General features: G+C 40.6%; 1 protein-coding gene across 1 annotated transcript in view; it reads left to right on the top strand.

Moving 5' to 3' along the window:
• Csmd1 (CUB and Sushi multiple domains 1) overlaps nucleotides 1-14,703 on the top strand; it is a 1,514,424-nt gene that overhangs the window by 1,383,693 nt on the left and 116,028 nt on the right. The window contains exons 40-41 of the mRNA XM_032918494.1: nucleotides 1,945-2,061; nucleotides 6,769-6,978. Coding sequence (XP_032774385.1) covers nucleotides 1,945-2,061; nucleotides 6,769-6,978 — 327 coding nt within the window. The remainder of the gene's footprint in view (nucleotides 1-1,944; nucleotides 2,062-6,768; nucleotides 6,979-14,703) is intronic.

Here is a 14,703-nt window from a genome sequence, read left to right on the forward strand (position 1 = left end):
AGAAACACACATCCCAATTCCATGGCGGCCCAGTGCCTCTAGCCACCATGCACTCTCTTACTCTTAAATCACTACATGAAAGAACACACAACACAAGAACCTCTGATCTAGTTGATAAGATATAATTGCCCACCTAAACATACAAGGCCCTCTATGTATCCATCCCTTCAGAATATTCAAAACAACCTGTAAACACACAGAGGGGAATCTTCACGTCAGCCTCCATGTTTTCTCCTCAGCTTCTCTCCTCTCTCCTTCAGTCTCCCATCTCCTTCCGTTCCAGACTCCTCCTCTTCCCTCAAACTTTTCCCACCCATCCTTCCTTCTCACCCAATGACAGGCCTCATTCTATCCTGTACCTGCCTTCACCTTTATGACAGCCCTACAATTGAGATGCAACACACTGTCCCTGTCCTGTGTTCAGGATGGATAAGAACTCTGAGGATGGCACTTGTCATTCCTGCTTGACTAGGTCTTGTTAATGACGGCCATGTCAATCTTCTTCTGATGGATTGGGGTTCTATAACAGATGCCCATACTTTATGACATCGCTTTATTTTGGTCACACTCAAAATCAGAAAGGGCTTCTTAGAAACATTGCTATCACTGGATTTTCATCCTCCTGTCTTTGTGGCTATTTCCCATTTTCTGGTTATGTCCTCCCTCATATCAACCTTCCTTGCAGCTAGAGGGTCCTGTGTTGAGATGTACTTTGGTTTATCCCCATCCTGGCATGTTTTTAGTCCAGTGCAGGCCCAGGAATGACGTGTAAGCAGAGTGTACACTTTACACATGAGTCTCACCCACTGACAGCTCCCTGCTACACTGCTCTCTAAGTTACAGACGTGCTGATGTTTTCTGAGCTGGTGTCTAGAATCATATCAGCAGAAGATATAAAGTTAGTTCTTGAACATAGAGAATGTTGAAACTCAAGTTTCAATGGCCTGTCTTAAGCAACTAACCACAGTCACAATGATTGCCTTGTAAATATTTTCTCACATGAAATTGGCCTTTGGTGTTTAAACCTTGATGATTGAAAATAATTTGAAAATTAAAAAAAAAAACTACTGTGCATGCTTTCTGGTAGAGGCTTCTGAAAACAGCTGGGTGCTTAGAAATTGTCTCTTTATTTGGTCATTAATGATCAAACCCAAGGGATTCTGGTGAATCAGCCCTGTGGCTAATGCAAACAGATGTTATATTGTTATAAAATCTACCCTGTTTCTTTATTGGCAAATATTAGACACAGTAGCACAGCATATGCACAATTTTGATAAAGACTTACTATCTCATGATGTGGAATTTTATGGAATAAGGGGTTGCAGAAAGCTATAGTCTCCATTTAAAGATACTCCAAGGACTAAAGCTGCTAAGGACACTGGGGCCCTAAAACCAGACAGAACTGAAGCATACTGGAGAGCAAAGGGTCTATCCTAGTTGTGACTCTTCAGGTCAATTATTTAGTCTCATTGCCTTTATTTCTTCCATCTGTCAGATGAGGGCCATCTGAAACCCCAGCCTTTATGACTGCTGTTGGGCTTTGGGAATGGAACTCATCAGTTTACATACAGTAGGAGCATTCGTTTACATGCAGTAGGAGTGTAAATGAACGGTTCATAGATAGGTACCACAAATGGGAGCTCTAAAGCCAAAGTCAACCTGATGCCTATTTTACATGCACTGTTAAATCAGCTGGCCTTTGCTAAGAGGCTATACTGCCAGAAGGCAAGTCAAGAAGGATCATGATTCTCAAATATCCCACAGTGAGGAGGGAAGTCGGACCCCTGGATAACTAGCACCGATGCCCTACATGACAGGCTGTTGCTAGATACTACCCCAGGTCCTTGAGTTTTCTCTTCAACAGTGTGGCCCATTAAGCTGGGTTAAATTAGGTATTCTTGCTGAGCACAAAGCTCTACATGTTTCCTGTGGTCTTTTTAACAGCCACCTGTGGCGGAACACTGACCAGCTTGAGTGGAGTGATCCTGAGCCCAGGCTTCCCAGGGTCATACCCCAACAACCTGGACTGCACCTGGAAGATATCCCTGCCCATTGGCTATGGTGAGTGGGCCAGGAGTCATTCCACCTGGCATAGTCACCGTGAGTGATTGTGGTGAAACACTGATCTGTGTGTTTAATTGGAAGGAGATTTCAGATTTAAGGAGAACTTTAACAGAAGAAAGTTGAGAGCAGAGCAGAAACTTTAAAAATTCATTCAACCATGTGGTTCTCTTCAAGGAAAATTTAACTAGCTGAATGATGCCGTGACAGGGCATCCGTAAGTTATCAGTCTCCTCATTTACATCTCTGCCTAGTCTCATCTGTCTCTGAGATTCGGGAGTGGTGACTTTTGGTTGCAGTTTTTAGGACTTTCTTCATGTCGTGACACATACTAAATGCTATGTAACACATAAGTTTGGAAATATAGCATCTTATTAGCTTTTTAGTCATATAATATGTTGGTTATTGGTTTATGAAATTTTAAGATATATTTAGCTATTAACTTTCAGACTTTTGGGGTGTCTGTTTACAAAATTTGTGGTGTTGTTATAAATACTAAAATCTTGTTTTGCCCTGACTTCCAAAGCACATGAAATTTGTCAAAGAATAAATCTCTTATTCTCTCCCATGTCAGCCTTACCTCCCCTTGTGCCTTCCTTCTCACTGTAGACCCTCATCTGGCCTCCAGCTGCTCTCTTTCTTTGACAGCCACACTGTATGTGCACCTAGGGAAGGACTCAATGGAAATCCCAAGTGGCAGTAACTGGGCACCTAGAAGATATCAAACACTTGGTATATAGAGGTGGAACGACCAATAGCTGTACATAAACCATTGTCCAGAAAGGTCATAGAGATTTCAAAGCATTTTCCTTGAAGAACTGTGACTATGATAGCATTATAGAGAGAGACAGTTCTAGAGAAGACATAACTGGCCAACTTGCTCATTAGAGAACACTGTGGCTATGCAGTGGGATGAAGGCCCTGCCTGACTTGAGCAGATACATGATGTCAGCTAGCATTTGATTAGCAAGAAAGGTAAGAGGAGGGCTGGGTGGGTCATCCAAGAGAGCCAGCATGTTGAGTCTTGTCTGAGGACTTTTTCAAGGTCATAAATAAGTCAAGTAACAAAGGCCAGGGAGAAGAACAAAGGTCTCAAGGAGTTAAGTGGCTTTTCATTGGAAGACATCTCACTGAATCTCACTGTAGATAGGGCACCAATAGCAAGTCAAAGAAACTGTTTTACCCAAGTCCACCTTAGTGAATCAATGAGTTGTTGGGATCACTTATGGGAATAAGATTGAGGGGTTACTTAGAGATGTGTAGATGTCTCAAAAGAAACTAAGTCTCAAAAAGTCCCAGCATAAAATGGACAACAATTCTTGGAGTTCTTTACACAAGTTACAGAGAGCTTGGAAACTCAGAGCCCTCCTTTCTACAGAAGTTCTTACTACTTATGTATAAGCTTGTGAAGAGTTGGTGTGAATCTTGTAATTTCAGGAACTTCCTGAGATGTCTGAGTTTTGTGGACTTCTAGAGCCTTATAAATTTCATTTACTTCAAGAGTCTTAAATAGTCTTGCACCTCCATAGAGGAAAATGTATTTTTAATTCAGAGAACAACACTGTACCCCTTCCTCTCTGTTTTATATCTTCTTGTTCCTTTCTGGGTGTCTTGGGATTGGATAATTTAGATGCCTGATTATTAGGCTGCTATATCACATCAATAGCCATTTAGTTTCAGGAGTTTGACCAGGTAGGGGTCTCTAGCACATCTTTTATTTAAAAAAAAAGTTCCCTTCCATGAATAATTGAAACTAACAGCAATAGTATTATTTGTGTACAAACACAAATGATTAGAAGGCAGCTTGACAGACAAATCACATCCATTTAACACAACAGTAGCAGTTGCTGCTATACCAAAGGCTATGACCTCCTAGGCCTTACTCACAGTACCAGATCTAAATTCCCTTTTATGGAATAGGCCTTCGATCCAATTGGAAAACAATTGATATCCATGACAGTTGGGCCACGATGGAACGAGAAGGTATACCTTGACTGTCATATTCCTACTATAGAATGCAGGCTCATAGCCAAACAGGACAGTTAGTGACTGTTCTCCCCCAACAACTCACATGGTACTCTCCAGTACTGTGAAAGCTAGTCAGCAAGAAGGAAGTTTTTAGTTCAGTCACAGCCTGATGTCCCTATGTCCTGAAGATAAAATATGCAAGGGTTTGCCACAATGCCAACTTCCCATCTAGTTCTGGTATGCATCCTAAAACCATGGCCCATTAGACCTCAGTGGCCTCCTTAAGCCAAGAACATATAGGTAGGTAGCCCCCTGCTAACACTAGAATTTTCATTCAATAATCATGGGTTCCTGGAGTGCCCTTTCATACCCATAATTTCTTCACTGAAACTTCTTGTCTTTTCTGTTCTTCAAGATGATTTTACAAACACGTAAGAAACTCTAAGGTTAGAATTGTGTATTATATAGAATTATGACTTTTCCCTTTTGTACCTTTCATGTTGGGCCTATACTAGGCATCAACAACCATTTAAATGTTCTCTGTCTCAGCAGTGACCTCCCCCCCATTTGAGGACTAATTTTCTCCCTTTTCAATGATTCATGCTGCTGCGTGTTCTGCTTTGGTAAAGTAGATTCTACTTAAAGTCTCTGGGTCTCATTTCCTGATTATGTGAAAAGATGCAGTTAAGAGAAATGTCACCTAGATATTCTTTTGTATTTTGTTTGTTTTGTTTTTATAATCTCTTTCCTTATATACAGCTACTGTATAATGTCAGAAAATGATATCCTAAATTATAAAACGGGCCATCTGATATAGGAAGCAAAGTATAAAAGGTCCTTTATAATGTTTGCTACACACAGGGAAGAGAAGTTAACACTCATAACTTCTGTCAGCTAAAAATGAGTGCTGTGCTCCACAGTTGGGGCCACATTACTATTTAAAGCCGTGTCAAAGTCAGAAAGCAAATCCTTTATGCAGTGGACTCTGTACTTGCACTTGATCTTCAAAGCCTAACTGCAACCAGATGAAAGGGTGCTGTGTAAATTTCGGCAGAGATATACTCTTAGATTGGCTCTCTTGCTATATCCACAGAGTTTTAGAATATTCTATGAGATAATAAAAGGATGACTAGACTGTATTTGTTCTAATCCCTTCAGTTGAGCTCTGTAATGTCAAACTGGAGGAAGTTTGTTAGAAATTAGATAATGATACAATCCCACTTTAAGACAGATTAGAGCCAAGCTTGGTTTCATTTGCTGATAGGTATTAGGTAGTGTGATATATAGCCGGTGATTTATCCCTCTTAAAATGGTAATTTTGCTCACAATGTTATAATTGCCACTCCACTTTTCAAGCTTAATTCCTTGCGAGTGAAAAACTACCTTTTCTCCACCCTCTGCTGTTTTGAAGTTGGCCATCTTCCTTATAGTTGGCCCTTGATGTGGCTGTGGTCTTTGAATTTCTTCTCAATTGTTTTATCCCAGAACAACAGATTGGACATCCCTTACCAGCCTCCCAATGAGAAAGTTGTGTGTCTGCCAAGATAATATAAGATGAAGCCCACACTTAATCAAAAAAATCCAAAGTTTGGCTTACTAATTGAAGATATTTCTTTCCCTTCTAACTTTTGTCCCCTTGGCCTCTTTCTAAAATTTCACACAAGCCAGTTTCTCTCACTCTTTCTTTATTGTGCCAAGTTCAACATGTTTAACACAAACTCATTTTCTCCAAGAAGTAGCAGAATGCACTTGAGGCACTGGGCAATGGTTGACTCTGCTCTAGCTTGCATCATGATAATCGGCAGGAAGCAAGGACATTGTTAATCTGAGCTGGCTATAAACCTCACTGCAACCTTCCTTCTGGGACACTGGACATAACTGATGCTGCTGAACTCTATGCTCACCAATAAAATTGAAATGACATGAAGCATTGACTCAGTGATTTCAAAAGAAGTTGGCAAAGAGAATTCTGACAGGGTAGTTGGTCTATGCTAAGTTAACTAGAAGGACAATAGTTTGATGTGTGTCCTTCCTGCAAGTTTTCTTTGAAAGACATTACATTTATAGAATTCTTTATTTCTTTATTATCCACAACTCCTTCCTTACCTCCCATTCAAAGCCCTTCCCTTACCTGACTTTTTATGAGCCTCTTCCTTGGAGATTTGCCATTTCCTTTGTATCTAACCTTAGGTAGAATAGCTCGTGTAAGCACTGGATTTAACTTTTCAACATAAAAAATCTTTACCATGAAAATCAAGTATTGGTCTAGTATCTAGGATACCCTGGGTTTGATCTCTAGAACCATATTATGGGAAGGGGGAAAGGACATTAAAGAAAATTTTCTCTTATTTTATTACTTATGTTCATAGTTTGGGTTTTATTTTAGTTTAAGATTGAGTTTCTCTTCCGATAAAACCATGATTAACATGCCATGTATGAGGAGAATCTTGTGTTTTTGTTATAATCATTGATGGAGTGAAGGTGCCATTCTAAGAATGATGTCTGTCCTTCTCTGTAATATGGTGCTAGCAGTACTTATGCATAGCAGAAATTGACTTATGGATATGAATTGTGCAGACAAACATCACAGAGAGTTAATCTAAGGTATGTCTTCAAAGATACAGCATTTCCTCTGCTGCATTCCCTTTTCTTTCAGAAGCAAAGTGATATTTCCTCTATTCATCCATGATTTTGGATACATTATCATGAACTTTCTGAAGATTGCATATTTTCTCATAGGCGCACATATCCAATTTCTGAATTTCTCAACTGAAGCCAACCATGACTACCTGGAGATCCAGAATGGCCCTTACCATAGTAGTCCAATGATGGGACAGTTCAGTGGCCCTGACCTGCCTGCGTCGCTGCTGAGCACCACACATGAAACCCTCATCCGCTTCTATAGTGACCACTCACAGAACCGACAAGGATTTAAACTCAGTTACCAAGGTAAGCAACAAAATGAAGAGAATTACAGATGCTTCTTATAATGTGTTTAATCTTAGATCTCCCTGAGATCTCCCTGATTGGTTAAAGCCTCATGCAGCCAAATCTGTTCCCAAAGCAAGTTGAACTCTGACTGGTGGTGAAATCTTTAGTGTCCTGGAACATGGGGCTAAGAACACAGAGAAGTGATAAGCCACATAAAGACCTTGTGCCGACCCTGCTCTTAGCCTTGTCATCATACAACTCCAGTCACAAGGCCTTCTCTTTCATCAGTTATCCCTTATAGCCCTTTAGGACATGGACTAGTGCAGAAGAGTCCACCAATATCAAAGGTAACATAGGAAGCCCCAGGCACTTGTGCCTTCTCTCTGCTCAGCATCATGCCCTCCACTCTGTTTGAACCTTGCAAGGTATATTAATGTCTTAGTGACTGTTCTATTGCTATAAAGAGACATTGACAAGGAAATTCTTATAAAGAGGGCATTTAGTTGGGGCTTTCTTTCAGTTTCAGAGGTTTTGTCCATTGTCATCATGGCACAAGCACAGTAACACAGAGGCAGACATGGCACTAGAGAAATAGCTCTACATCCTGATCCACAGGCAGGAGGAAGAAAGAGCATGACTGGACCTGGCATGGGCTTTTGGAGCCTCAAAATCCACCCCCAGTGACACACTTCCTCTAATAATGCCATATCTATTCCAACAAGGCCACACCTCCTGGTCCTTATAATCCTTTCAAACAGTTCTACTCCCTGGTGACTAAATACTCAAATTTATGACACCATGGGGGAGATCCTTATTCAAACCACCACACTCAGGAACAAGAAGCAGTTTGGAAGCACAGCATTCTCTTCTCTCATTCATCCAAACACAAAATCACTGAGAAAAGTTCCCCTCAGTTTATCCCAAATCGCCTTTCAATTGTCAGAAAGCTCAGCATTTTTATTATACCTGAAGTCATTTTGCTGGCCTTCCTCCAAATATTGTTAAATCAGATGAAGTTGAAAATGCTCATGGCTGAATCATTTGTTTCCCTTTTGTTTTATAAACAGTCATCAGAAACAGGCCTTTGACATTTTATCACAATGTCGCACTGGCATTTAAGGTTGGCTATCTGGTGGTGCTCCTTACATTGGTATATAAAATATTAACATGGACTTTCAGAATTGGGGTCTCTGAAAAGAGGAATCTGGTCAGGAAAAAAAAAGAGGGAGATATCCTTTACCCTCTCCTTTAGGGATTCCTGTAGAACTCAGATCATGGGCACTACATGGAAGAGCTGTGTCTATCACCCAGCTATGGTTGACTTATTAGAATGAGGTGGGTTTCACTTAAATCTTTCCCAGGTGTAGAGGGCATTAGTGCTATTCCCAGCAGGACTCATGTTCACAGCTCCTGGGTGACCAAGTATAAAGTTCTACCCTAAAAGTCCTTTGGGAAGGTCTTTTCAATACTTCATTGTCATGGCTGTTGGATGAGCCTGGGACCCTGAGTGACTCCAGAACTAAGAACTGGCATGCCAGTGGAAAAGTGTCTTACTTTAAGTATCTGAAATTTTGGTTAGTTTTTATGGGGTTCTTTTTTTTTTTGTATTGTTTTGTTCTGTTTTATTTTGTACTGCATGAGAACTAGACTAAGCCAACAGATATTCTGGATCTTCTCAAAGTCTAGAATCAATTGTCTGTGCACAGGTTTAATAAAGAAGGAATAGTGTGGGAGAGTGGTGACCATTCCATAGCTGCTCCATGTGCCAGTAGTACCTGGTTCATGCTGATTCCCAATGTGGCATGTGAATACCAGACTTGGTAATGTTTCCTCCCCAGTACTAAAGGACCTGTATTCTACTGCCTGTGCACTTTAGGGAAGTCTCTTCACTATGTGGGGTTCTTCTTTATTAGGTTTGGTTTTATGCTCTTGACTGCTCATTAAATGAAGTCTATTTTAGTCTCTACTGATTGCAGACAATACAGCCTGTCTCTCCAATCCCTGCCAGTGCAGGTGCTGACATAGATGTTGTCTGTCGTATCTTGACAGCATTTGGTTTCATACTATGTTCCTTTTTGGACTTTGGTAAAGGATCAGTTTGTAGGGAAAATTCTGTTTAGATTCTCACTCTTAATAATAATTGGGAAAGGGACTCTGAAGGAAGTTCAGTGATAATTATATTGATGTTTAAAACAGAAACAACTGAGCAGGCAAAGAGAAAACACTGCCAGGAAGAGGGAAAAAGAGAGAGGAAAGCTATCGTCTTTAAATCAACCACATGGTAAACTGGGAGTAGCCTCAAAGAAAAAATGAGAACGTTCATAGTACCAGTCAAAGCAGACCTAGGTTTTGAAAGAGAAGAACATTTAAAAAGAAAAAGCCCATGCTTTGAGTAACTCAGAAAAGAAGAAGACCAGTTTTTCAGATGTAGCTAGAAGTGGGTCCATCAGTAATATCACCAAAGGAGGGACTTCTCAGAATGGGGACATCACTTCATTAAGTAAATAATTATTTCCATCATCTCCTTAGCATAGGTCTATGTAAACCAACCTTTCTGAGGAGTTTTTCTCTTCATCAGTAATAGGCCCAGATAAATTGACTCTTATGAGTTTAGTTTCATGGCTATTGGGGAAGACAGTGGAACGTACTGCTTTATCTTGGGAGCAAATCAGAATGTAGTATCTCCAGACATAGAGCTAGAAGGAGAATTGATTCTTTTGACCAGAATCCAATTCTAAAGGTGTTTACTGGAAGCCAATAATATCTAGACTAGAGTTTTCTGTCATAACCTCACACGTAGCCTCTAGGTAAGGGTATTCATTTTTAAAAGGCAAACCCAGACCTCCATTACAGCATATCTGAACTCTACCCAGGGCAGAAACAAAGGCTTTGGTTTAAACACTACTGAAATCTCTGGCTTCTGGCAAGTTTGTGTGTGGTGTGTGTGTGTGTGTGTGTGTGTGTGTGTGTGTGTGTGTGTGTGTGTGTGTGTGTGTGTTTAAGAGCACTGGCTGGTCTTACAGGAAACCCAGGTTCATGTCCAAGCACCCACATGGCAGCACACAACTGTCTGTAACTCTAGTTCAAGTAGCACTCTTCTGGACTCCTCGGACACTAAACATTTGTGATGCTCAGATATGCATGAGCTCAAAACACTCATGCATTTAAAGTTAGAATAAATAAACCATTTTGTAAAATCCACATTCTTTTTGTATTTATTGTAAGGGAGGCACATGTGCTATTGCACATACATGGAGGTCAAAGGACAACTTGCAGGGGTCGTTTTTCTCCTTCCACTATGTTTATCTCAGAGCTAGCGCTCAGGTCACAAGTCATAACAGCAGCAAATGCCTTTACATAATAATCCATTTTGCCAGTGAGTCTCCTCCTTTGAGACAGGCTCTCAATACATAGACCACATTGGATTTGTTCTTACAGAGATTAACATGTGTATGCCTCCTAGGTGCTGGGATCAAAGGTGTGTGCCACCATGCCTAGTCCTTTTAAAATCAGATTTTATGATGACTCATTTATTAGATCCTACAATGTGACTTGACCATCAGAATTCACAAAGGACATGAACTGTTTACTAAGAGTTTCCTTCCAGCAGAAATATAAAATAACAGTGATAGGGACTGCTTACCAAAAAAGAGTCATTAAAAAGAATTTAAGCTCATATTTAAAGTTCTTCCATAAAATGTTGCTATGCAAATCATTTTTGTTTTTTTTTTTTTTTTTTTTTTTTTTTCCGGGGCTGGGGACCGAACCCAGGACCTTGTGCTTCCTAGGCGAGCACTCTACCACTGAGCCAAATCCCCCACCCCACTGAGCCAAATCCCCCACCCCTATGCAAATCATTTTTGACTAAAGTCTTAAGTCTTCTGCAGCTCTGTGCTGTTGAAAAGAAGCCTTTTAAAAATACTAACAGTTTCCCTTTTGAGAGGACAAGGACATGGAAAGGTGTGGCTTCCTTCCCATGCTTACAAACCCTGGCAGTTTGGACAGCATTTGTATGGAGTCTTTTAAGATTCTGGGTGCTGTGATTGTTTTGCTGGGATGAGGATGATTACCAGAGGTAGCCTGGTCTGCCTGTCTGTGGATCTAAGAACCTTGCATGGCACATACATGATTAAAGAAGGTGCCTATATGTAGTGAACTCTACATGTGAAGTGGTTGAGATTTGAAGCCCTCTGCAAGTTGGTTCCCTCCTACACTTCTGGGTTTTTGCCCAAGATGTTTCATCTGTGGATGGTGCACGTTGGGCCAGACATCAGGATTCTGTATGTCCTCTCCCTGCATGTCTAGCCTGTGTATCAGTTCCTTTATAGACAGCATGGTGTTTGCCCCTTTGGGGAAGAACCTCACCATCTTGAATGAGAGTCTCACCTCAGAGAACCATCTGATCTGACTTTGGTCTGAGCAGAGCACTTGTTTCTCAAAGGTCTTAAGTAATGTGTTCAGGAGTGAGGTTCTCATGGCAATTATAAACAGAGAGCTGGACAATTACGGGACAAGACCACAAGTCCTCTGAATTTAAGTCAGTGGTTCTCACCCTTCCTAATGCTGAGGCCCTTTAATACAGTTCCTGATGTTGGAGTGACCCCAACCATAAAATTATTTCATTACTACTTCATAACTATAATTTGATACTGTAATCATAACGTAATTATCTAATAGGTAGGATATCTGATATTCAATCTCTGTAAAAAGGTAGTTTGAGAGCTCCCACCCCATGGAAATTTTCAGAAAGAGCAGCAGTTTAACCCCGGATTCCACAGAAGCTCCATACTAGGCTCAGGCTCCTAGAGACAGGGCTGAGCTCTTCTGCACAGGTGACAGATAAAATGCTACTTGGAAACCCTGGATCATAATCTTTGAAAGAAGCTTTCATTAGGTTTGCATCATAGAGAAGTTGTTCCTATGGATGTGATTGGAGAGGGGACAAGGAAAGGAAACCTGAGGAAGCCTATCCTGGCATCCGGGCTCTGCAGATGCTCCTGAGGAGAGACCATTACCTGAAGGCTCAGTCATAGTTTGTCCTCTCCCTGCTATTAGCCTATAGCAAGACAGAGCATGGTTATTGTAGCTCTGAGTAAGATCCACAGTCAGACTAGACATGGAGATAGGTTAAACCTCCTGATGACCCATCTCTGACATCTCAGTTATATTTCTGAGACAGAAAGCTCTATTCCCCAATTGGTTGATATTGAGGCAGGGGAATGTCTTCTGATGACCCTTTTCTGAAACTTCAGTCATTTCTGAGTCAGCAAGCTCTGCTTCTGCCTTGGTTGACACTGAGGCTGGGGGATATTTCTTTACTCGCTATACTCAACAAACATTGGTAAGAGAACTGGACCTATATTCTTAAAAACAGCCAAGGGATATGAAGGTAGAGTGCGGAGGCCCTGTGGCAGTGAAAACTGACACCTCTTTAATTGCATGCATATTAACACTTTTTTGAAAGTCTGGTTCACATTTGAAATACCTCACAATAGAAATAGTAACTGAGGTATTGGGGAGCCCAGCAATAGGGCACATTTTGGTTCAGTTTACAGGAATTTTAGCTGTTGTAAATATCTCCTAGACATCTTCTCTCAGCATACTTAAGTGATATAAACACTTAACTATGGGAATTCAGACATAGGGAAACAAAATTATAATCTTTGACACATGTACCCTACTTCTCGCTCAGTTGTATGAAGGGAGACATTTTAGTGGGGGCAGACTCTGACTCCATGTGGCTGTGCTCAGTGATGTCACCTGTTTAGCCTTCTGGAATCTGGATGTGTGAATACTCTTGAAGGATGACCATAGAAGCATCTAGTTGGCTGAGCAAATATTTTAACTACTTGACACTTGGTTTTTAAATACTTCACATTAAAGATGTCACTAAGAGCATAATTTATTATAATTCATTTTTCATAACTAGAAAGCATGAAAGTCAGGTAGGTAATGAAGAATGACAGCATGAACTTCAGACTTGTTCATTTCTCATAGACTGTCATATCTAACAGGGATGATGGTGTAATGGTTTACTGGTGTTTGTCATTGTATAAAGTGTAGAGATTGGCAAATGGACCCTGACATTGATTTGTTAGACACATGAGCATCCCTATTTTCTACACAAGATTTATAAGCTTTGGGTCCAATCAATAACTCATAAGAAGATGCATATATCTTGAGGACATGTCTTGTCATTCACAGTGATGTCTTCAGTGAGTGTCTTATTTCTCAGCTTTGTCGTGTATTCTTGGCTGCTTAAAGGTCAAAAATGATACTTGTGGTGGGAGCTGTCTTGAAGTTAAATGACTTAGAAAAGACACTTTGCTTTAGTAATGTGAAATATTTATGTCCCTTTTCTAAGTGAAGGATTGGGAAGGATGAGTGTATGTGGCTATTTTTTATTGAGCTAGGCATCAATCTGAAAATGAGATAGACATTAGAACCATCACTTCAGGTTCCATTGGCTGTCCCAGGAGGCACTCATAAAACAGGAAGACTAGGGATGGACATGGACAGTAGTTCTTGTCTCGGCTTCACATGAAGGGTGAGGCTACATGCTACAGGGCTTGCTGCTTCGATGGTGAAAATACTTAGGAAATTTTGTCATTTTGAAAAACTTCTTTTCCTTTAGATATGGTTTTCAGAGATATTACGTCCCCCTTTCTCTTTCTCTCCCTTTCTCTCCTGTATTGTAATGCCTCCTTGAAATAATAATTGTCTAATGAAAACCTTAAAAATAGCTTTGTGTACTTCAATCACCAGAAGTAAAACTATGTCAAGTGTGTGTGTGTGTGTGTGTGTGTGTGTGTGTGTGTGTGTTTGTGTGTGTGTGTATGCTAAGTAGACATATTTTCATGGGATATATAAAATCAGCTTATTTATGATTACAAGAAATAAGCTTTTGAGTTTTTATGTAAATTAACTTTATAGGGGGGCAGCTATAGTTTGCAGCAACCAATTAGCTTCTCTGTGCAACGTGCATTGAAGTTTGTTCTGATATACAAGCACACTAACTGTTACTATGGACACAGTCATCATGGACATCATCATTGACATAGGAAGCTGACATACTTCTGAAACACAACTTTTCCCTCTATGTTGCCCTGAACAACTTGGAGTTCCATGGGAAACCCTTGGCAGGACCTCTCTGCTTTCCTTTCACCTAACTGTCTGAGGCTCTTGGCTGAAGAGTGACTTCGAGTAAGAATGCTTCCAACTGTAAGCAACAAATGACTGAGTCCGTTCCATCTTCTCCAGAACATTCTTTATCGTGCTAGGAGAAGTCCATCAAAGTAGGGAGTCTCTAATCTCCAGATCTGAATCTTAGGGAAGAGGACCCAGCATTCAAATTTGCCATTTTTCTCACTATGGCTCTTCTGAAGGAAAAAAGGACCATTTCTGTCATCTTCATTCATTCCTCTTTTGTCACTCCTGGAAGAAAGGTGTTTAGGGCCAATAGGAAAAAATATTGTATGGCATGAATGTTGTCCATTTACTCTTTGATGAACCAAAACATGAGATACCATCGTGGTCCAGGCTCTAGGAAGCAATTTGGTTAAAGATACCCAGGATAGCTAAGACCTCAGACAGTCCAAGGACTGGATTCGGTAGTAATTTTAGTAGAAATGTGATTGACATCATCAGTAGACACTGGGACTAGAGGTCACATAACCAATGGGATTTGCATAAGGCAAGAGAGCCAAGATGGTATCCCTGGTTAATGATGGAGCGTGCCAGCCA

This window comes from Rattus rattus, chromosome 13 (genome assembly GCF_011064425.1).
Source record: "Rattus rattus isolate New Zealand chromosome 13, Rrattus_CSIRO_v1, whole genome shotgun sequence".
NCBI classification, from domain to species: Eukaryota; Metazoa; Chordata; class Mammalia; order Rodentia; family Muridae; genus Rattus; species Rattus rattus.